This window comes from Canis lupus, chromosome 4 (assembly GCF_048164855.1).
Source record: "Canis lupus baileyi chromosome 4, mCanLup2.hap1, whole genome shotgun sequence".
In the NCBI taxonomy this organism is placed as follows: Eukaryota; Metazoa; Chordata; class Mammalia; order Carnivora; family Canidae; genus Canis; species Canis lupus.
Window position 1 is genome coordinate 76,326,886 of NC_132841.1, and position 23,755 is coordinate 76,350,640.

The following is a 23,755-nucleotide window of genomic DNA, read 5'->3' on the forward strand; positions in this document are numbered from 1 at the left end:
GCTCTCTAGTTTCCAGAGTAACTCTAGTGAGGGAGGAAATCATCCGAATAATTGACTAGCCATAGGCAACAGGGTCAAAATACCACATGTATTAGTTTGCTAGGGCTGCCATAGTAAAGTTCCACAAACGAAATGGCTTAAATGACAGAAATTCATCTCACAAGTTCTAGAGGCTAAAAGTCTGAGATCAAGGTGTTGGCAGAGCCATGCTCCCTCTGAGGTACCAAGGCAGGGTCTGTCCCAGGCCTCTCTCCTAGCTTCTGATGGTTCCCTGGCTTGTTGCAACATAACTATAATCTTCACTTGGTGTCTGTGTCCAGCCTTATCTTAACTAATTACATCTGTAATGGCACTATTTCCAAATAAGGCCACGTTCAAGGGTACTGGGGGCTTAAGACTTCAAAATATGAATTTGGCAGTAGTGGGTCGGTGGGTGGACACAGTTCAAACTATAACATCATCTAAGGTAGTTTTGAATTCAAAATGAAACACAAGGGAAGGAGCAGGGGGGATTCTTCTTCCTTTATGACAGTCATTTCCCTGTCTGCATGTCTTATCATATTTGATGAACACAAATCCCAGGTACATTTGAGAACACCCAGACATAGCAATTAGCAATCCCACAGAACTGTTCCTTGACCTTTTCTCCTATTTCCATCAGCTTCAGCTATTTCAGTCCAGATGCCTACTGACCACATCCATCCAAATATCTCTTCCTGACCACACAGAAGTGGGATGGATGGTGCGTTGGATGAGGTACAACTCCTAGCTGGGACTCAGAGGAGAGTGACTGAGTCTCTCAGCTCTCACTATGACATCACCGCATCACTGCTTCACTTCTGTGAACTTCTAGAATGATAAAACCAGCTCAGGCGGGTCAAATGAAATGTCTCAGAGATTCACTCCTAATATGTTAGCATAAGCAGATGCAGCTAACCTCACTCCCACCCTCACTCTTCCGTCCCAACACTCTTACCCGAGGTCTCAAAGCTAGTTGCTTGAACACCTGTGGAGAGAACCCAGAGTCCCAGACTCAGTTCATTGCTTCCCCCATCACACCATACTTGCCCCCTTCTGGGAGCCTCCATTAAGGAGTCTAGTCTTATGTCCCAGTTTCTGTCAGGACTCTGGGCCCATCATCTTTCTATTTTTCTGTATATTCTTTCTTAGAAAAAAAGGTTGGGGGGGGGGCATCATCCTATCACTCCCTCCAAGGAATAAATTAAAATCACCAAAGAATCCTCCCTTGGTAGCTGGAAAGCCTTCTTATTTCAGGGTCAGATATACTTTCAGTGCCTGGGACAGAGAACTTTGCCTCTTAAAGACTCCACAGCCTTAAGCAGTCAATGGGAGGGGCTTCCTGAACAGATATGAGAAAAATTATCCAGTATGGGAAAACTCTTCCAAATTCTAAAGAATCTAGCAACCTCTTGGATAAGAAACTCCCAGTCTTTCCAAACACTCTCCAGGTAGAATAGTTACTGTGAGGCTAATATTTTATTGAGCACTATGTGAAGCACCTGGTGGTTCAGTGGTTGAGCGTCTTGCCTTTGGCTCAGGTCATGATCCCAGGGTCCTGGGATCGAGTCCCACAGGACTTCTCTCTCTATGTCTCTGCCTCTCTCTCTTCATCTCTCATGAATAAATAAGTAAAATCTTTTAAAAAATAAACACAGTGCAAGCCCTTTATATGCATTATTGCATCATTTAGTCATTGGATCAATAGTGTTATCATTCCCATTTCATAGACAGGGAACCCAAGGCTAAGAGGGATGACTTTTCCAAGGTCAACCAGCTTACAAGTGTGGGAACCTGAGGAGGCAGCACAGTTGTCTGGCTCCAGAGCTGGAACTCTTGACCATTATTATTCTCTCCTACTGGATGTCTCCTCCATGCTCTTCCTTCTGCTTCTGCATCCAAAGTGGCTCCCCTCAAAACTGACAGCTACAAAAGGCAGTGGCTCTCAGGGACAGCTCTAGGAGGGCTGCCTCAAGCTCCATGTTGATCCATGCTTCTAGCCCCAAGGACCCACCTATCAGGGACTGGAGTCACCTTCTCCATACCAGTGAATACTATAGTGGTCAGTCCTGTTTCTTTTCTAAGAACAATTTCTAATTTTATTTTTTTTAAAGATTTTATTTATTTATTCATGACAGACACACAGAGAGGGAGAGAGAGGCAGAGACACAGGCAGAGGGAGAAGCAGGCTCCATGCAGGGAGCCAATGCGCAACTCGATCCCAGGACTCCAGGTTCATGCCCTGAGCCAAAGGCAGACGCTCAACCACTGAGCCACCCAGGCATCCCCAATTAATTTCTAATTTTAAATAGAATCATTTCAAAAAGAAAGAGAAAGAAAGAAAGAAAGAAAGAAAGAAAGAAAGAAAGAAAGAAAGAAAGAAAGAATCATTTCTCTTCAGCACCCCTCCTTGAAGATGAAGCTTCTCCCAATAACTGCCAGTTCAGGATTCAGCCATTAGCCAAGAACATCTCTTCAGTCAGATGGGCAGCCCAAAGGAAATATTGGTGAGACTCTACTAAGTAGTCACACATGCCAGCCAGCCCTGTGCTAGGACTATTCCATGCATTGGCTCATTTAAACTTAGAACACACTATATGTGCCTGATGACTTCTTGTTGCCACTCCATGTCCACTCTCCACCATTCTCCACCCTACCCTCTGCCCCAGGTTGACACATATGGACAGTCTCAACTGGCTCTCTTGCCATTGGCCTCTGGCTGGTTTCTGCCAATGGAAAGCTTTGATAGGATACTGAAGGGAAGAAAAATATTAAACTTAAGGTACTTCTGTTCTGGCTTCTTCCCTTCAGGGTCTCCTTGGGTTAGATGTCTTCTCATTGGAAGGTTACTCTGCTTCTCAAGGTGACCCTGTCTCCATGATTTTCTTTTCTTGGAACATAGGAGTCCTCCTCACAGGAGCCCCTGAAGGCTTGACAAAAGTTAAGCATCTCAGAATATCTTCAAACTTCTCTTTTTTTGTCTCATCCATATACACCCATACTAAAACCCTGGTGTGCCATAAAGAGTCAGCACAGCAAATTTGGGGTATTCAATCCATGTACCTTCAAAGAAAGGACTGGTTCTTGACTAACTCCTGGGAGGTAACCTCTATGTCCTTGGAATATTCTGCATGATACCAGATAGTTTATGCTAATAACGTGATTTACAGCAGGGGCATTGGGCCATGTGGCATTAGTTTGAACTCTGCAAGGACTGAACTCTGAGTAGCTAAGGTCAGTTACACGGGCGCTCCATGTCTGGGTGACTGACCCTCAAGAAAAACCCTGATGCCAAGGCTCATGAGCTTTCCTGGCTGATAACATTCTACAGATGTCACACATCACTGCTAGAATTGAGGTCTTCTGTACAATCTACTGGGAAGGACCACCAGTGGGAAGAGTGGGAAGCCTGCACTGATTCTCTCTCCTGGACCCCACTGCATACCTTTTGCCTTTGTTGATTTTAATCTGTATCTTTTTACTGTAATAAACTGTAATCTTGAGTTTTTCTGAGTCCTTTGAGTCCTTCTAGTAAATCCCTGAGGTTGAGGGTGGTCTTGGGGACTCTGAGTCACCTGGGAAACAACAATCCAATCATAACTTACTGCCATGATATGTGGCCACGCAGGTAAAAAACAGAAATATACTCATCATCCACATGGATCTTCCAGGATGGGAAAACAAGGGCGACGGCAGGGGTGGCTAGTGGTCCAGAGATAGTTCTAAGCATCTCAAGGTCCTTCTGGCCTTTGAGTCTGTGACTAGGGTGACAAGGGACGGGCAGATAGAAATATATCCAGGACCCAACCTTTGGTGTTCCAACTGGAGGGGAGATGCTGGGTTGAGTACAAGAGGGTTTAACTCAATGTGACATTTCTCATACTCTTGCGTCATGTACTATTTTTTTTTCATCTCTAATCCAAGTTTCAGAAGAAAAGCAAATACCCTGAGTCTGAGTTCTCTAAGAGAGAATGAAGCAAAAAAGAAAGATACAAATACCACAGTACTTCTACTTAGTGTATCTTCCCTTTATAGGATAAATGCCACTGACTTCTTACCAGAGTGGATCTCATAACCCTCTGCAGGTACAGATTGGAGCAGCAGACACAAGTGAGCCACAGGGGTCCCCCTTCCAGCCCCTGTAGGAACTGGCACTCCCCCACTCACCTGGCCCCACTGACATCAACTCCAACCATCAGCTGCCCATTCAGGGAGAGGATTTCATCGCGCAGTCGGACCTTCCCACTCTTCCCTGCTGGGCTGTTCTTCCTCAGCTCTGTCACCCAGATGCAGCCAACGTCCAGTACAGGGCCCTGGTGGGTTTTCCTCTTCTTGCCCCCTCTGCGCTTTTCTCCATAGTCCCCAAAAACAGGGATGTTCCCAAAACTGAGGCCCACAGTCTCTGTGTCTCCCAGCTCCTTGGTGAGGTACACAGTACAGATTTCCATTCCTGGGGGGCTGTGGTCAGGTGGGACCACACTCTCATCCACAGCAAAGTTGAGCTGGATGTATTCCTGCAGCTTCTGGATGGCTGCGTGGCAGAGACGCTGCTCTGGGCCATCCCCACCCTCCCGCAGGCTGTTCTGCAGCCACTGGTAGAGGAGGGGCAGGTGCAGCATGGCATTGTCCTGGGTGATGGGCATGGTGCTCACTCCCAGACACCAGCATCATGAGAGGACCTGCTTCTGGGGGCTGGGCCCTGTAAGGCCCCATGTCCCTTGGGAACCCTGGCTGTCATCAGCTTTGCCTGTGTTCATGTTCAGGCTGGCAGATGAGCCTAAAGGATGCCTGCTTGAGACTGGGCTGTTTGCTTTGGCAAGAGGAGGACAGGACACATTAGAACAACAGTGGGACAATTGCTGTGCCTGGAGTGCTCACCAAAGAGAAGGAAGGAAGTGTCTGACAAGGTCTTGTTTGGTTCCTTTCACAGCAGGGCCCATGCAAATGACCTGGAAATGGGCTATTCCTCCAGCAGCCACAGCATGACCTCACCTGGTCCCATTTATGCCTGGAAGAGATAAAAACAAAAAATTTCAGTCACAACAGTGAGCCCTCTGATACAGAACACATCGCCTCCTGTAACAAAGAAGGACTGCATTTGCTGTTTTGAGTCAGGAAGCTAATGCCTCTTCTCATTCCCCAGCTAAGATCCCTCCACCCTGTATACACAGACAGACAGACTAACAGACAGACACAGACATACAGACACACAGATGCACACACACACCCTTCCGCTGGACAGAAACCTCTGGAAGAGTGACTTGCTCTAGGAAATTTTCCTGATCACCAGGGAAATAAGATGACTTTTTCTAGAACAAATCCCATCAAACTCCTACCCAACCAGGAGGCTATGTGAAAGACTCCCTGGAAGACTGTTAGAGGGGTTCTGGACATATTTAAGAGCTTACATTCTTAGGAAGTTAAAATCTACGTCCATTTGCCTTGATCAGCTCAACTGCATACTCAGGAAGGCTCTCCATCCCAGGACTGACAATGATGCCAAGAGGAGAAACAGCCAATCAATGGCACAGAGAGATGTAGGCTCTGGCTTAGGACAATACCCGTCCTAAGCTTAGCCATCATGTAGCCTCACAGGAAATCATGTCCCTATGCACCCTGTAGCTATTTGTTGCTTCTCTTCTTTTCCTTTGGTAAACTGTTGGGATGCCCTACTCTTAGGCCAGTCCTAAAGCTATCTCCTCCAGAGAAATGATTCTCTATGCTTCTGGGTGAGGAGACTTGGCCTCTCCCTGGCTTGCCCTTGAACACACCGCTCAGAGCAGTGATGTATCCCTCCGGCACTGCCAGCTGCAGCAGGCCTGTCTCCCCTGCAAGAGCTTGCAGAAATCCGCCCCCCCCCCGAATTCTGCACAGTGCCTGGCACACAATACATCCCCACAATGAAAGGCTAATTTAATTCCATTGCCAATCCACCAGAGAAAACTTTCACCTCCAGCCTTTGTAAACAACAGAAAAATGACCCTTTTCATTCTCTCCTCTGAATTTCGCCTTCTCCCAGAGAAAGTCAACATAAACTATGCCATCTAAGATGGAAAACATTCTCTAGCCTTCTTAGGAAGTGATTTAACAAGAAATAATAATAAATGGGAGAGGTGTCAGAAGCCATGTCAATAATACATGACCTTATTACTCAGTAACCATAAAAAAATTTCCAATATAGCAAGTTTTGAGCTTTCAAAGAACTTGAGTGCCAGCTATTAATTGGTTCCAAATAAATCAAAAGCTTAGCAAATATCATCTACATAATCACATGCCTATTAAAAAAGAAATGCAAGATCAAAGCAAAGATAATCCATAAATGTACAAAAACTGAATGTTCCCTTTGGCCAAAATAAGTAACACCTCTCGCTGCAAAGTGACTCCACACAGACATATTAAAATCTTATGAATAAATCAAAACATTTTCCATCAGGCCTAGCAATCTTTACGAGTCTCCATTTTCTCATCTGTAAAATGAGAAAGTTAAGCTAAGTGATCTCCAAGGTCTGTCAAATTCAACAGAGAGGTCCTCCAACACAGTGACGGTGTCTCATTCATTGGTGTACTCCCTACCCCAGCACAGTGCCATCAACGTGTAGACTCTCAATCATTGAAAAACAATTTTTAAAATATCCTTTAAATTACAATTTTAATGGCCAATGATTCAGGATATTAGTCACAGTTCAGATGGTCCCATACATATGAAAACAGGGTAAATATCTTCGACAAGTTGCTTTTTAAATAAATCTGATTGAAGAAAACCCTAGAGAACTTTTCTCCTTGCTGTCAACTTGTATTCATTCGATACATATTTCCTGAACATCAATTAAGAACCAGGCCTTGGGGATCCCTGGGTGGCGCAGCGGTTTAGCGCCTGCCTTTGGCCCAGGGCGCGATCCTGGAGACCCGGGATCGAATCCCACGTCGGGCTCCCAGTGCATGGAGCCTGCTTCTCTCTCTGCCTGTGTCTCTGCCTCTCTCTCTCTCTCACTGTGTGCCTATCATAAATAAATAAAAATTAAAAAAAAAAAAAAAAAAAAAAAAAAAAAAAAAGAACCAGGCCTTGAACTTGGCACCAGGAGTATACCATCAATAAGGCAAATTCCTCGCCCTGAAGGAATTCATAGTCTAATGGGGAGATGCCTAAATAAGTGGAGATCAGTGTTTAGAAGTCTATGACAATCCTCTTAACAGAAGTGACAAAGGTACATTCCTAGAAGCCATGTTTGTGGAATATAAACTCCCCAGGCACTGGTGATGGGTCCAGAGTTAGGGATCTCATGCAAGCTGGAACACAGTTCTTTCCTAACAACTGAGGGCTCGGATCTAGAGAGAGGGGGTCTAGTCTTAAGTGAAGAGAACGATAACTTTTGAACTAGTGGCTCTAGAGGCAATGCTGCCGTGAAGGTATTTCTGTCCTGCCAAGAAATAAAATAAAATTGAATAGGAGAAGGCAGAGGTGAAAGCCTGGGGAGAGAACACTGGTTTCCTCATGGCATTCCTCGTCTTAGTTTCAGACACCTTGGACAGGGCTACATTGCTACCCTCCTTGTCAATCCAAATGAATGTATCAATCCTTACATTGAATCACATTTAGAAAAATTTAACTACTTAAAAAAGAAGAAAAGTAAAGCAAAACTAAACTTAAAAAAAAATCCTTCAAATGAAAATAAACTTTACCCTGAGTTGGTTCCTGCACTTTGCACCTCGAAAGTTAATACGCTGGAGGTGGGCAAAGCTGATTGGTTCAACTTGGAGCAGGGTCAGGAGATATCAACCTGGCTGCTGGGAGCCCACCCTCTGACTGTGAATGTTGTGGGCGCCGGGAAGGAGTTTTCGGAAAAGGAAAGGTTACTTCAAGACATTTAGTCTTATTTTGATGTTCATGGGCTATATAACTTTTTGATTCCATACATATAATTGGGAACTTTCCAGTAATCCCTCCAGCCTCTATTCTATCAATTCCTTTTTCTGTTTCTATAAACAAGGGAAGTAGAAGTGTCCCAATCTACTACAACGATTTGAGATGACTCAGGGCATAAGAGGAGATACACAATTTTGCAATACTATAAAATGAGTGGTTCTTTCCAATTTCCAATGAAACATTCCAGTGAACAAAACATTGACCCAGAGAAGATACAGAATAGAAACCTGCAAATAATACAAATACATCCCTCAGTGGCTGACCTGTGCAGAGGTCTAAATGCTTCTCATCTTGAAGATCCATTTCAACAGTGGGCAGAATTTGTGGACATGAAAGTCTGCAAAGCATGTTCCAGTTCACTTTTGTCTATCATATATAATTCTCCAATTAGAGTCCCATCTCAAAGCAAACAGCCATGATAATTTAAATTAATTTTGACCAGCCTGAAGCTGACAGCCTTAGCCATCCAAAATTCAAAATGAATGCTTCTTAGCAGATTCTGATACTGTGTTTAGAATCTACCAACTTTCTCAGATCCTCTTTCAGCTACACTATGCATGCACAGCAGGGCCATATCACCCACAAGGGGCTGAAAAGTAATTCTGGGTTGAAGAGGCCAACAAATTTTGGATATGATAATGGTTAGTGCCTACCTGCAAAGCTCAATCCTATATGATAGAATATTACTCCTTAGTATTTAATATTTTGCGTTAGAATTTAAGTTAAATTTTTTTCTTCAGGGTGAGGAGATCAGGAGAATAATGCAAAAGATGGAGAAACTCCAAACTAAGTGAAACCAATCATCTGGCCCAGAGTCACCTGAAATCCAGAGGCTAAATCCTGAAACTGGCAAGGGGGTACACAAAAGGGTCCTCAGGTTTATCCAGACCTTCTAAGATTCACACTGGGCTGCCTTGTACTAATTCCCTCTCACAATTGCCCGAATTCTTGATGTCCTCCTATTCTGAATTCTGCTTAAGTTCCAAGTTCCTTAGTCTTCCTTACTTCTGGACTGGATTCCTCTTTTGACTTTGAGAAGATCTCACATTTGAAAAGTGAACCAATGTTGACTAAATACTTACTATTCATTCAATAGATGTTCATTGAGTGTCTGTCACATGCAGGGCCCTAAACACAACATTCCCACAAAGCCTCATGAAGCCTGTACTGTGATGGTGACAGATTAGTAAACATAAAATACTATAATGTCAGATGGCAATTCTCTCTACTACAAAAAGAACTATGGTGGTGTCAGAGTTTAGCAAATGGTGGACATATGAGGGGATTAAGAAAGGCTGGCTGAGAAGAGACCTAAATAAAGTGAGGGATTGAGATGAGAGACTCTCCATAGGAGTACTAAGGAGACAACATGTACAAAGGCCCTGAGGTGAAAGCCTGCTTGGCTGCCTAAGGATAGGTGTGGGGATAGGTGTGGCTATCAAAAAGGAGTGAGGGGGAAATGTCCCCCGTGAGCTAGACGCTTTCCCCATTGTCTCATTCTCTATAAAACAAGGGCATCTGAATCCACTTTATCAACACTGGCTAATGGCTAATGTTTTCTGAGCAGAACCACACTCAGACACTGCTTAAAATGAGCACTTTCTAAGGATTACCTTATTTAATTGCTGCAACAATACTGTAGGGAGATATTATTTCCTTTCTACAGACTCAGACAAATAACAAAATCTGAGAGGCTAGTTAAGGAGTAGAGAGGCTAATTTTAAGGCTAATCAGGACTAGAACCCAATCCACTGGACTTGGCCATGTAGGCTAGCACTCTGCCCTGTAATTACTGCTCCACTGCCACCAATGAGTCTCACATAATAAATAAATAGGTATCTTATGTCAGAAGCTGGTGGCTTTCTACCTAGTATTGATTCTCTCTTCCTTCCTTTATTTTGTTGGGTGTGATATATTTAACTAAAATTTGGCCTTTCTTGGAGGTATGGATAGTATAACAATAGATCTGGCCAATGAGATGAAAGTAGAAATTGGTACACGTGGGGCTTACACCACCAGCATTACTTATGAGAAGAACAGAAATGAAAAGAAAAAAATAAATCCCCATGTTGTTTAATCATTGTTGTTTTGGATTTTTCCAAATCCCACTAACTAGCTGAATTAATCTCCAAACAAATAACACAAGGTAATACCCAGAAGTAAGGGGACTAGAAGTAATAGAGTCTAAAACTTAGAATTGGATGAGAAAAGAAAGGAGAGAAGCAGATGCCAAGAACCTGGATATTTGCAGACTGGAAAGGTAACTCCTGCTACCTAATGTAAACTATTTGGTTAAAATGCCACCTGCCATACCTTCCATGCAAAGTCACTGATGTATGATTGAGGCTATGATATTAGAGAAGATGGTAGGAAACTTTTAGAATACGGGTAGATGATTTGTCATTCTTAGCAGTCTAGAGCTCCTCAACTCAGCCAGCAAGCGAGATGGGGAGAAATATCACTTTGCTAAGGAAGATATTCTATTTACTTATTAGTTTATTTATTTAGAGACAGAGCAAGAGAAAGAGAGAGAGTGGGGGGAGGGGCCAAGGAAGAAAATCTCAAGCAGACTCCCCACTGAGATGGAGCCTGATGCAGGGCTCTTCTTCCATTAGTCCCAGGTATGACTTCTTGTGACTAAGCCCTGATACATCTAACCTGTAATACTAGAAAAGATATAGAATAACATGATCTCAGGGTCAAATACAGGTATGACCCTGAGATCATGACCTGAGCTGAAACAGCTGTTCCAGCAGCACACATTAAGTAGTATATGTTAAGTTAAAATTTAGGGAGATGGGCGGAACTCATAAGCTAGAAATAAAAACAAATCATCAGGAACTGACCAGGAGCCTGCTAAGTTGTTGGGGAATTGTACTGCCAAAACCCCAGACCTGGTTTGTAACAGCTTGGGATGGTTCAATCCCCAAGGCGATCTCATAACTCTTGCTCTCCCTCCCTCCCCTAGGCAATTCATACCTACAAGGTATAGGCAGTGTGTAATAGAGCCCCCAGAAATGGTATCTTTCCAAACCTACCACAGAAGAGGACATGGAAGACAATGAATGAGGAATAACCTCCCAGAGAGAGGCAAGGGCCATGGAGAGCAATGAACAGGAGCTCCTGCCACAGAAGGGAGAGGTTAAACTCTTACTATTCTTGCTCATGAGGATTTGGTCATTGTTATGGACAATGGCTGCTGTGTTTTCCATTCCTCCTTTTATAAATGGAAGTTTTTATTATAGTTATTCTATATCTTTTCTAGTATACAGGTTAGATGTATCAGGGCTTAGTCACAAGGAGTCATACCTGGGACTAATGGAAGGGACCACACATCACCCATAGATCCAGGGCTCTAATCTTGATCGACTAACTGGATGAGGCTTGGGTGCCATCTATCTTGGGAATGGGGAAAATCTATCCTATGCAGAGAAAGAAGGGTATGTCTGAGTAATCAAAAGAAGGAACTGTGGGTAATTGCCTACATAATATTCCTTCTCTCCTCTCCCTAACAAAAATCCATCTGTGTTTAAGGAGCAAATACCCAGTCAAAAAAAACTATGTTTCTTAGTGCCTCTTGGGGGGGGGGGGGGGGGCGCATAACATACAGTCTTGGCCTGTGAAATTGTTTGTTAGGGTTACCAGAAAGGTTCTTTTTTACAGGCACTCTTTTTCTTTTTCCTTCTTGAAATGCATATATGATGGCTGGAGCTTTGGCAGCCATCTTATGACCAATCATAAAGCAAAGGCCTGGCATCCTTAAGCATCTGTACCAACCCTAGACATTCAACCACCAGACATCTCATTACATGAGAGAAAAACAGGCCCCTACCTTGTTTAAGCCTTGTTAACCGAACATTCTGTTATAGGTGAACAAAATCCCTAATGATCACATTGCTTTAATTTACTCTGTACCCTCAGAGTAATTCAGTAAGATCCTGAATATAACCCCGAGTGTTTCAACTTTAGCCCTGCTAGTTTGTCAATTAGCAGCTATTATTAAGTTTCTACCTTGGTTTGGGTCACCAAAACAATAACAACAAAGCATGTGTTTGCCCCTGAAAGAGCTAAAAGCACACATGAATTCATGCAATGGTTTACTGGCACCATTGTGCAGCCCTAGGTGTTGCAGACAAACCCACAACTGATTGAGAAACATCGCAAATACAAATGACTGTGATTCTGAGGTGCCTGGGTGGCTCAGTGGTTGACAACCTGCCTTTGGCTCAGGTCATAACCTGGGATCCTGGGATCAAGTCCTGCATCAAGCTCCCCACAGGGAGCCTGCTTCTCCCTCAGCCTATGTCTCTGCCCCTCTCTCTGTGTCTCTCATGAATAAATAAATAACACCTAAAAAAACAAAAACAAAAAAACCAAATGACTGTGATTCCTTTAGGTTGGCTTATGTTTTGTAAGAGCAAGGTACTGGCTAATTTTCAACTATCTACATGGCTGACTGTAGACTAGCTGAGTAGCTGTGCATATGAGACAGAAGAAGTTGATCTAGCTTTTACATCATGAAACATGAGTTAATTGTGCCGGGCATTATGCTAGGCTAGGGAAGAAATGATGAATAGCCCTGTGGAAGCTATGGTCTACTGGACAAAGAAATCATTAAATAAAGTGTATAAAGGGCCATGAAAATGGTACATTTGTGGGCATATGATGGATTCTGGAAAGTGAGGCTTTACAAAGTCTATGCTGGGGTTTTAGGGGATGAAAGAGGTGTTCCCATATAAATGATAGAAGATGAGAACTTAGAGGGGACCTCAGGGATTACCACATCCAGGCTTCGATTTTAAAGAAGAAAGAAATATACATCAAGACAAGATGAAGATCCTTTGGTTTCTAGGTCTAATAATCTTTTTAAGAGTAGGAAGAAAGGAAAAATAAATGAAAGGAAAAAGAATGACATGGCAGCTATTTTGAGAAAGCTAATACTTGAAGATATTGCATGTTCTGGAACATGGGCTATTTGTCCAAATAACAAAAATTAGGAATGAATAGAGATTGCAGAAATTCATGAAACATCAAGCATGTTTTCTATTAGGCTGAGTGCAAGAAAACATCTGGGGACCAGAAAACCAAGACGGATACTGTAAATTATTTTGGTTAGTTCTAATATATATTTGCTGTGGCTTCAATACTGAAACAAGTTTGTGTATCAGGTTTAGGACTCTTTACTCAGAATGTCAAAATGTGGCCAGTTCTGGATTAATAATATTTCTGGAGTTTAGGTATCTCAATTCTTTTTTTTAAGATTTTATTTATTTATTTGAGAAGGAGCACAAAGTGGGAAGGGCAGAGGGAGAGGGAGAAAGAATCTGAAGCAGACTCTGCATGGTGCATGGAGCCCTATACGGGGCTTGATCTCATGACTCTGAGATCAGGACATGAGCCCAAACCATGAGTCAGACACTTAACCAACTGCACCCACCCAGGTGCCCTGGTAATTCAATTCTAAAAGAATATGATGGTTGGGGAAAAGAGGGCATTTATGGAGTTACATACATATCTGTGAAATGGTAATCCAATATTTTCAAATGGTTGTTATCTAACATGGATAATTGACTGAGACAGTCACACTTTTGTGTTAGCAGTACAATAATCATGAGTCACTGCACTTGCCCATTTTAATATGAACATCTTAATGTGACCATCATGTCCACTTTCTAGGGACCGTGCAGCCATGATGCCACCAATCTGTCATCCACAACCCTATGAACCACACTATCAATATACAACATGCATCATAAGTTCTTTTTCAATTATACTTGAGGTTTAAAAAAATTTTTTTGAGTATAGTTGACACACAATGTTACATTAATTTCAGGTATGTAATATATACATAATAATATAGTGATAATATAGTAATATAGTGATTCAACTTCTCAATATATTATACTATGCTCACCCCAAGTGTAGCTACCATCTGTCACCACACAACCCCATTACAATATCATTGACTAGATTCCCTATGCTGTACCTTTTATCCCCGTGACTTATTCATTCCATAACTGGAAGCCTGTATCTCCCACTCCCATTTTGCCCCTCTTGAGTTATTTTATTTTTAAAGGAGACTTATTTTACAATATTTTACAGTTGTTCCTTTCAGAATAATTGTACTATTTAGCTGCTTCTGCTGTTTAGATTTTTGGGTAAATAATCTACTTACTATACTTAAATTCTTCGCATGTAACTGCACAGGATCTGACTTCCTCATTAATTAGCAATGACTCCAATATTTATAATAGCCATTAGCTAGCTGTAGGTCCCCAGGCAGGTCATTTAGCATCTTTAAGCTTCAGTTTCTTTATCTGCCAAATGAAGTGGTTCTACTAAGTTTCTTTCCTGGTTCTAGCATTTTCCTGGACTTTGGAGCTGAGTTAGCAAGACAAAAGAGGGAGTCGCTAGCCTCATTTAGAAGCATATACACAACACATGGAAGTTTTAAACTGCAGAAGAGATGGGCCAAATTGCTTTATCAGATTTTGAATATCTGCCAAGACAAAGGGAGGAAGGGGGGCCCTGGGGTGGTTTTACATTCATGTGCTTATAACCACAGTTCAGCTCTTTCAGAAGACAAGAAGAAATATATCCTACTGAATAAAAGCTCTTTGGAACAGCAGGAAAAAAAAAAACAACGTTTCAAGGGGGAAGCAACTTGCCTAGGGGGTGGGGTACAATAGGAAATCCGGTGTTTCCACTGAGGCCCCACAGACTCTCCAATTTGGCAAGGGCCTAAACTGTGTAGAGACCAGCCCACTCCCTCCCTCCCAGACTGCTTGTAGGAGTCAGGGCTGGAGCGCCTGGTGTAGAGACAGTATCCTCAGAGGAAACCAAAAGATCATGGAGCACAGCCTGTGTGCCTCTCTGAGCATCCCCTTTTCCCAGGCCTCACTGTGGGAAAGGACTCAGACAATGGTCACAAGAAGCAAGTCAAAGTCATGGGAGTGAGAGAAAAAAGAAGCCTCACTTGTCCTCTTCCAAGCAGGAGATCAGAATTAAGGAGAAGGAAAGATTAAAGGAGTGTGATATAACAGTGCCCACACTCTTGATGGACCCCGTGTGCCATCTTGGCTGTTAAAAGGGGTGGGAGAGAAATGAAGTGGAGAGAAAAGAAGACAAGAGATGGCTGAAATTTAAAGGAACTAGGTTGGAAATCATCAAATGGAAGTTCTACTTGGGCACTGCAGCAATGACCTTGGGGAGAGATGGGGGGAAATGAGGAGGATGGACGCACTGCACTGTCTCTTAAGATCCTGTTGTTGCTGTGTCAGTGTTAATGTGTGGGAGCATGTGCAAAGGTAAAAGATGTGGCTGGGGAAGGCCACAGGTAGGCCAGGGAGATGTTGCAAGGCAACCCCGGTCTTGGTCAACTTGCCTAATTATGTGTGCAGGCTCTCAGGCTCAGAAACATGAGTTCCGTCTACATATTGAAAGAGTATCTGCCTCTCAAGTGTAAATATACAGTTAGCAGCAAGAATGCTCATTCATTAATTTTCAATTGGAAATACAATGATTAAGTGGATGCTGGCGTCGACCCGCTCAATGCCTGCCTTCCCTACAGACAGGATACAGAGGAAGGCAAGCTTCAGAAAGAGGAGGACCAGGGGAGCACAGGAGGGGCCCCCAGCTGAGGTACTCTCTAGTTGCTCTCCCATTCCAACCTGGGCTCTGCAAAGGAAAATTGTTCACTTAGCTAAGGCTCCCCTATGCTAGACAACACTCGAAAAGGTACCCCTAACATCTAGCTCCTGGATGTTTTCTTTTTCTGTTCTCTGCATTGACTACCTCCTTCTATTCACACCCCTTTCTCCAAACTGCATGCTATAACATCAGTAAGTGTTGAATTCTAGTCTCTGAATTATGGGCATTATCATATTTTGGTTCATTTTCTCCAAGATTACTATGATTCAAGTTTTGGATCCCACGTTTTTGTAGAAAACTTCTTAACTTGGGTATTGCTGAAGCTGGCTATTCGATGATGTATGATCTGTGTACAAGTTTCATTCTTTCAAACAAGTAGAAACTTGTCTTCTTTGTTTCTAAGTTCAGGGTTGTGGGATGGGGTCTCACTATTGCACCCAAGTACCAATGATACCTTCCAGATTTAACAAAACTATAGGAGACAGAGAGCAGTCACGAAGCAGGCACTCTGCAGCCTGGCTTTGATGAATGGCTCTCTGCAGCACGCTCAGAATGGTCTGTGTGAGCCTTTGGGAGGGGAGGACAGGAGGGATAGAACTCAAGTCACAAAGGGAAAGCCAGGGGAGTCACTGCTCTCCTTATCACTCTTGACCTGGAGCCCTGCTGCGGAGCCTTATGCTGCTGGAATTCCAGAGAGCTCAAGCATTTCCCAGAGCCCCATGGCCCTGTGGCAACATCCCTGCTACACAGATGGGGGAACAGATTGAGAGGGGACCTGCGATTGAGTTGAGAGTCAGAGCACTAGGCATCCATGACGTCACTCAGCAAAAACTCACTTTGGCTTGGAAGCAGGTTCTTGTCCATTAAAGCAAAGCCTCTTGCCAGGAAAATAGAAAATCAGAATTTTTTAAAAAGAGCCTTTCTAGTTCTCTGTATTGGAGAAAATGTAGGCACTGGGGCATGTCTAAATGGGGGGGAAAGTAGACAGTTGGATCCATTATGTGTTTAAAGTTTTAGGACAGAAATCTAGTCTTAACACAGCTAGGCCTGCAGAGTAGATGCTGTGGGCAATAGATGCTCCCAGGCACCCTGTTGATCTGGGAAATTACCCAGATTAGCAAAATGGCCATTACCTGCCACCCACCAAGTTCCGTTGAAGCATTTCTAATGGCTTTAAGCACCCTGGTCAGACGACTCTAGGTTGAGGATCATTCCCTTGCAAAGGAGCATGTGCCAAGTTGGACTCTAAAGGAATCCTGTGAAAATAACTAAAGACCGCTTCTCAACTTGAGATTGCAAGTCTCTTTGCCTGAGGAGGTGATTAAAAACTTGGCCTGCCTCCCCAGGCAGATGCTCTTGCCCCCTGCCTGGTGGGCCCCAGTCATAGCTCTGCTCTCTCCTGCCCTGTCTTGTCATTACCTTCCTTCCCTTCCCACTGCTCTCCAAGACTCAACATTACGCCTTCTACCCAAGTCTTTCCCACGAGTCTCATGACCAGAAGAGAAACAGAAAACAAGATGCCTGTGCTTCTGGGGTTCCTGGGTTACACCAGATAAACACTGGATTCCTCAGGGAGGAATCATTCATTCATTCACTCCTTCATTCAACAAATATTTATTGAATGCAATAAATGGAATGACATCCTCACCCTCAGGAACTTAAAAGCTGAAGCAGTCTTGCCAAGCTGGGCTGAGCCTCAGGATCCCTGGAAACCAGGGTAGCATCCAGATATCTGCACTTATAACAAGTGTTTAGGGTACCTCTATGTAACAGAACTTTTCTTTTTTTCTTTTTTTAAGATTTTATTTATTTATTCATGAGAGACACAGAGAGAGAGAGAGGCAGAGACACGGGCAGAGGGAGAAGCAGGCCCCATGCAGGGAGCCCGACGCGGGACTCCATTCCGGGTCTCTAGGATCACACCCTGGACTGAAGGCGGCGCCAAACCACTGAGCCACCCGGGCTGCCTAGAGCTTTTCTGATGAAACTGTTGGTTGGGTAGAACGAAAGGCGCTGGCTACTCCGTGACTCAGAACTGAAACCACGGGAATACAGTCAGCTCTAACCTCCTAATGTTCCAGGAGGCCCCTCATTTCCTACCCATGTAGAGGATGTTTGATTTAGCAAGTAAGGATATATAGCGCCCAGTGAAATAGGAGTTTCAGATAAACAATGACTAATGTTTTAGTAGATGTCGAATTTTGTAGTATGTTTTAGTATATGTATGTCCCATGCAGTGTTTTAGGACTATTATGTTGACAATTTTATTCATTATTTATCTGATATCCCAATTTAACTCTGTGTCATGTGTTTTATGTGGCAACTTTACATCTACCCCATCCCAAAATGAAGCTCTCAGAGCCTTTGACCTGCATGCTTTGCTTGCCCTTTGTGAAAGAATCCTACCCAGCACCTGTGTCCCTGCCTCAACATGCCTTTTGCTTCCTCCTGGATGTAAATATCACCCATGGGCCAGGGCCACCCACACCATGCAGGCAGAGTGAATGAGTCAGCCCTGGGATCATAGCTCACCACCCCACTCAGAGGAGCTTCTCTTCCTGGCTCCCTGTCCTCTCAGCCTCTGGTCTCATGTGCCCAAATCTGCTACTCCCAGCCCAGTTCCCTTCCTTGAATGCCCCTGCTCACTGGGGTTCTGTGAATACTGGTCCTCTCTGGCCAGACGACCTCTTGTCCCACACAATACAACTATGTCATAAGGATGAAAGGAGGCAAGGGATAGAAAAACTGTTGATGTAAGTACTAGAAGTACTCCACCAGTGATTGTCAAAGTATGATCCCAGAATCATAACCTCCTGGGGTTTACAATCACAGCAGCTCTGATTTTATCAGTTGTATTTGCCTATTTTTCTGGGTAAAATTTTATTTGAACAACGTAGCTCAAAACCACTTAAATATCACTAAAGCATACAACCAATTCTATGGCTTATTTTGAGTTGTAGAGGAAACTGTTGACTGTCTACAAAGCATCTGTTCCCTTTTTTCTTTACTCCCTAACAGAATTCTAATTTTTGTTCAGAGATTCGTCCATCCTTTTCTGGGCAGTAGGTGTCCCAGTTCTAAAGATGGACTCATCAATGGTAACATCCTTCCCTCACCAGTAGTGGTTTCAAGAATGGGCAGGTGACCCAGCACTGTTCAAAGAGTCATGAGGTAAAGCCTTCCAAGGGTCTTCTGGAAAACCTTGCCTCACTCTTAAGACAAAGTGCCAAGAAGCAGTGGTCCCTCTTCTTCCTCTAGATGTCTTCAGGAATGAGTCCGATGTCCAGAATTTCTGCTGCCATCTTGATACCAGCCTAAGATGAAGCTTAATGCTGAGGATAGCATATTGAGAGGGACAATGAAGTTGACACCTTGATAACACTGAAGACCCTGTAGAACCACTGAATATCCTTTCTGTGGATGCCTGTTTGGGTTGGATTTCTGTTACTTACATCCAGAAAATGTGTTATAGATGTAGCTCTGTGCTTGGGGTTTCTATTAAAAGGGAATGTCAAAAACAGACATGCAAATGTGAACTTCTGAGATTTGCAGCAGTAAAGATAGATCTACCTGCCTCTAATTCTATCCCAGAGAGCAGAAGTGTGCCTGCTCTTATTTCTTAGATTAGGAGCAGAACTTTCCTATGAGTTTGAGTAAAAATTGATCTAGTCTAATATTTGTTGATGAAGTGTTGAAACTAAATTTACTCTTCCCTCTGGCAAAACCTCCACATTTAAGCAGCCTCAGAACCCCAAGAAGCAGTACATGGTGTGACCTGCCTTATGCATTTTTAGGGGGGAAGCATAGGTGGAGGCAGAGGCCAGAGTTCCTCAGGCACCTTTAAGGTACAGACTCCTCCAGCCCAAGGGCAGAGCCTGGGCCACTCTACGCCGCTCTACTTTCATGTACTTGAATTTTCTGCCACCTTCCTCTCTAGGGAGTGTTGAGCTAACTCCCTGGCTTTGAGGGTAGAGCTCTCACTCTGGAAACTTTCTGCCCATGCTGACTTCTCCTGTTTCAAACATTTCCATAAACTTATAAATCAACTCTTTAGGAGAGGATTGGAGGCCGGATTCTGGGCTGTTGACTCTGAAAAAGTGAGCTTACTTCTCAGAGATTCTAAATGGTCCAGTAGAGCCACTAGAAACTAACATCTTCAATCCACTAGCAAAGACATAACTAAAGTAGTGGATGGCTCCAAGCCAGGGGCTCTTATTTCAGTACAACAAGACTGAAACATAGTGAAGGATGAAAAGAAAATATAATATGGATTAATCATGGGCACTAATAAAAACAAACACGTGAAACTGGCAAGAGGATGCAAACTGACATACCAAATACAAGGCCAGTTCATTCCATAAATATTTACTGAGTGCCTACCACCCTGTGCCAGGCATTACCACAAGCTGCTAAAAATACAAACTGAATAAGTTCACTTTTTGCCCTCAAGAGATTCCCAATATTCCCAGGGGCAGACACTTAAATAAGATAAATCTCAAGGAATGAAAGAATTCACAAAGTGGGACTTGCATAAGGTGGGAGTCATTCACACGGGCCAATTCATATGGAATTCTCAGAGCAAACGTGTAGGTAGTGTATTCATACAATAGGCAAAAGGGGTGGCATAGAGGGTGTGCCAGCGAGCCTGGGAGGTGGGCAGGGGAAGGAGATTAATGTGAAGGTTGAGACACATGGTGTTTGCCATTCTCTTCTGATCCCTTCCTTCCCAGTCCATTGACCTTCCTCACAGAGGCAACAGGTTTTGGTAGGTGGTGGCTTTATTTATTTAGTTGCTTAAGCAAGGGAATGTTATAACCAGATACGTGATTTCATTTTAGAAAAGTATCAACCTGGGAAAATGCTCACCGTAACAGGCGAGGAAGTAGGTCACAAAGTAGTTTTGATTGCATGTCAATTGTGTTAAAGAATGAAAACAATCTCTCCGAAGGATAGTCACTAAAATGATAATTGTTTTCATCTCACAGAAGCAAATCTGAGGGGTCTTTCACATTTAAATTTCTAGATTTCTAAATGCTTATGAACACACTTTGCTGATTTGAAAAACAGTGTGCAGGGACGCCTGGGTGGCTCAGCGGTTGAGCATCTGCCTTCAGCTCAGGGCTTGATGCTGGGGTCTGGGGATTGAGTCCTGCATAGGCTCCCTGTTGGGGAGCCTCCACCTGTATCTCCCTCCACCTGTATCTCTGCTTCTCTCTGTGTCTCTTATGAATAAATAAATAAAATCTTTAAAAAATTTTTTCAAAAATCAAGTGTGCATACGTGTGTGTATGTAAGGATACAGATGGAATTTCTATAGATTGAGTGAGACTGTCCTCAGGGCTCATGTGATGTCATGACCACCTGAACCAGAGCAGTGGGAATAGGGCAACTTCTTGGGCAATTTCAGAGGCTGAGTTGACTAGCCCAGACCACAAGCAAGTAGGTTGGTGGGGAAGAAGATGGAGAAGAAGAGTCAAAGGTGACCCCGGGGGTTAGTGAGACCTGGGAGCTGACCCAACAGAGGAGCCACTTATCCACATTGGCTCTGTCTTTTTTTGCCTCACACTTCAGGCAACTGAATTTGGTCTTCTTGTCAGAGACCCAAACTAGACTTCTTGCCTTCCTCTGGCCACACTGGCTGCACAAATAGAGGGAAAAGCCAAGTCCTTCCTTCTTACTGTGACAGTGGACTGTCCCTCACCCACATTCACCTACAGCACCCTGCTATCCACACATGAAGTCTTAGTCGGAAACTCCCAGTCTAAATTTCCTGGGCCTGAGAGAGCCAGGTTTATTATCAGAAGTTCCCAAAGCTCAGCCTCTTTTAAGGCAATTCAAATTCCAGTGTGGGAGACCTTTGGCAACAACTACTTTTTCCACCTGGTGACTCTCCCCACAGATGTGATAGTCCACCAGCTTAGGAAGGCCAGTGCATTACCGGGGAGCCAAGCAAGAGATCATGCCACACACACACTGCTGCTTTGAATGCAGCCCTCTACTCCCTCTTCCCTTTACAATTCCCCAAAGCTCCTGTTCAACAAGGAAAATATGGATCTGATTAGGAGGTCTTATGCTGGCCAAACACTTGCAGCCTCATTCTCATCTGACAGACAGGAGGGGGGGGGGCCAATTTCCACCAGAAAAGCCAGGGGAAATGAGTGACAACTACACAACTGAGCTGCCTGGACTGAGGAGTAGGAGCTGCAAAGGAGAAAATTGCCTCTATTAAGTCAAATCCATGCGGGGATAATGGACTGTAGAATCAGTTCCAGGCCACCACACTCTCTTTTGCTTGATCATATTAATCTGTCATTTTTTTTTCCCAACTATATTTCTATTCCTGCCACCTAATAGAAAGTGTGTCCACTCACCACTGCATAAGGATCTATGGAACACGAGGAACCGGCAAATTCTAACTAGAAGCCAACACTTACAGTCAGTGGGCCAGGCCATGATCCCACTCTACGTTCGAAAAGGAAAATAATTTTGGTTTAAGAAGTAATGTGATAAAGACAATTTTCAAAAATTCAGCCATAAATTTTTGCACTATATTGTGATCAAGAAAGGCTAATTAGAAAACAAAACTTGGTCAGCGGTGTGCTGGAGTTGGCTATGCTGGTTCCCAAAAAGCTGACGGTTAGATTTTCCAGAATCTCATGAGCTGGCTGACATCAGGTTGGTAGTTTGAAATCAGCCACTGTGGGAGTATTTACACCATGGAAATTGGCAGATGCTACAAATCAGGTCAGCCTCTCCTTTAGCCAGTTGTTAAACATTTACCAGCACACCCCTCAGTGTGATCCTCTTTTCATCTAAAGGTTGACTCAGGACAGCCCCGGTGGCTCAGTGGTTTAGTGCCACCCTTCAGCCCAGGGTGTGATCCTGGAGACCCGGGATCGAGTCCCATGTCGGGCTCCCTGCATGGAGCCTGCTTCTCCCTCTGCCTGTGTCTCTGCCTCTCTCTCTCTCTCTCTGTCTCTCATGGATAAATAAATAAAATCCTTAAAATAAAATAAAGGTCGATTCATATACACACTGGGTGTATGTGTGTGTGTGTGTAAATCAGGAGGTAAAATAGCTAAAACATTAACTGTTTTCATTCTAACTAGTGAGACTAACAAACAGTTTTTTAATATTTCCTCTTACTTTATACATTTTTTTTTCCTACAGTAAACTTGTATTCTTTGTATAATAACCAACATTCTGGCAAATGGAAAGTTCCTTTCCTTTCTGAGCTAACTCACCCTTCTCTCTTTCCTCTTCTTTTATCTCCTCTCATCCTGTCCTTTCAGGGTCTTATTCTTTTCTTAGGGTGATGCTGAAATCCCAAACTACTCATCTACCAGAGGCAGGCACAATGCCAGGTAATGAGAGCAGGTGAGCTGACTCTGGGCTCCAGGTGCACACAGCCCAAACTCGGCCCACACCAGGCTCAGCTGCGGGGGTGAATTGGCTTCTGGACCTTCGTCCTAGACGCAGGCTATTCTTGGCAAATTAACAAAGGAGCCATGGCCAGCCAAGGACAGCAGCGATCTCAGCCCAGGTGACCCCAGGCTCTGTGGATGGACTAACACCATTTCTCCGGGGATTCATCTCAGCTTTCACCAGCTACATACCGGCCGCTCCTATTATCTATAGAGTAGAGTGACCGTTTGACACGTTCACATCTAGTACCTCATTGTGTCCTTGCCAGAGTTGGGTGTTCTCTCAGTTTAATAGACATAAACCCAGGCACGGAAAGCCCACGTGATTTACCAAAGTCACACAGCCAAGAGAAGAACTGGGACAACAATCTGGGTATTGATACTGAACTTCAGGGGTTTTTCACTTGACTATATCGAGTGCTTCACATGAACCTAAATTTTGGACTATATAGTTTGAATGAAATGAGCTCCCATTTTCTCAGGATTAAAGAAATCCAAGACAGCCTTTCATGTACAGGAAAAGGGGATACTAACCCCAGTTTGACTTGGTTTTGGAACCAGTTTATGGTCTCTGCAGGAAGGGAAGAGTCCACCGTGTTCCTTCCTACTTCTCACATACCTGCTGTACAAGAAGAGACTTTTGTGTGTGGACTAAATGCAGACATTGTTGCTGGTGTCACTTTTCGACCTCTTTCACCTCCTAATCTCAGACCGTGAATCTCAAAGACCCACCTGTTGC

At 43.7% G+C, this 23,755-nt stretch overlaps 1 protein-coding gene across 2 annotated transcripts in view; it reads right to left on the reverse strand.

The window, feature by feature from the left end:
* Positions 1-23,755, reverse strand: part of PDZD2 (PDZ domain containing 2) — a 358,704-nt gene that overhangs the window by 224,319 nt on the left and 110,630 nt on the right. For both annotated transcript variants that reach the window (XM_072824997.1, XM_072824996.1), the window contains exon 2: positions 4,186-5,026. In XM_072824997.1, the coding sequence (XP_072681098.1) occupies positions 4,186-4,661 (476 nt within the window). In that variant the 5' untranslated portion in view covers positions 4,662-5,026. The remainder of the gene's footprint in view (positions 1-4,185; positions 5,027-23,755) is intronic.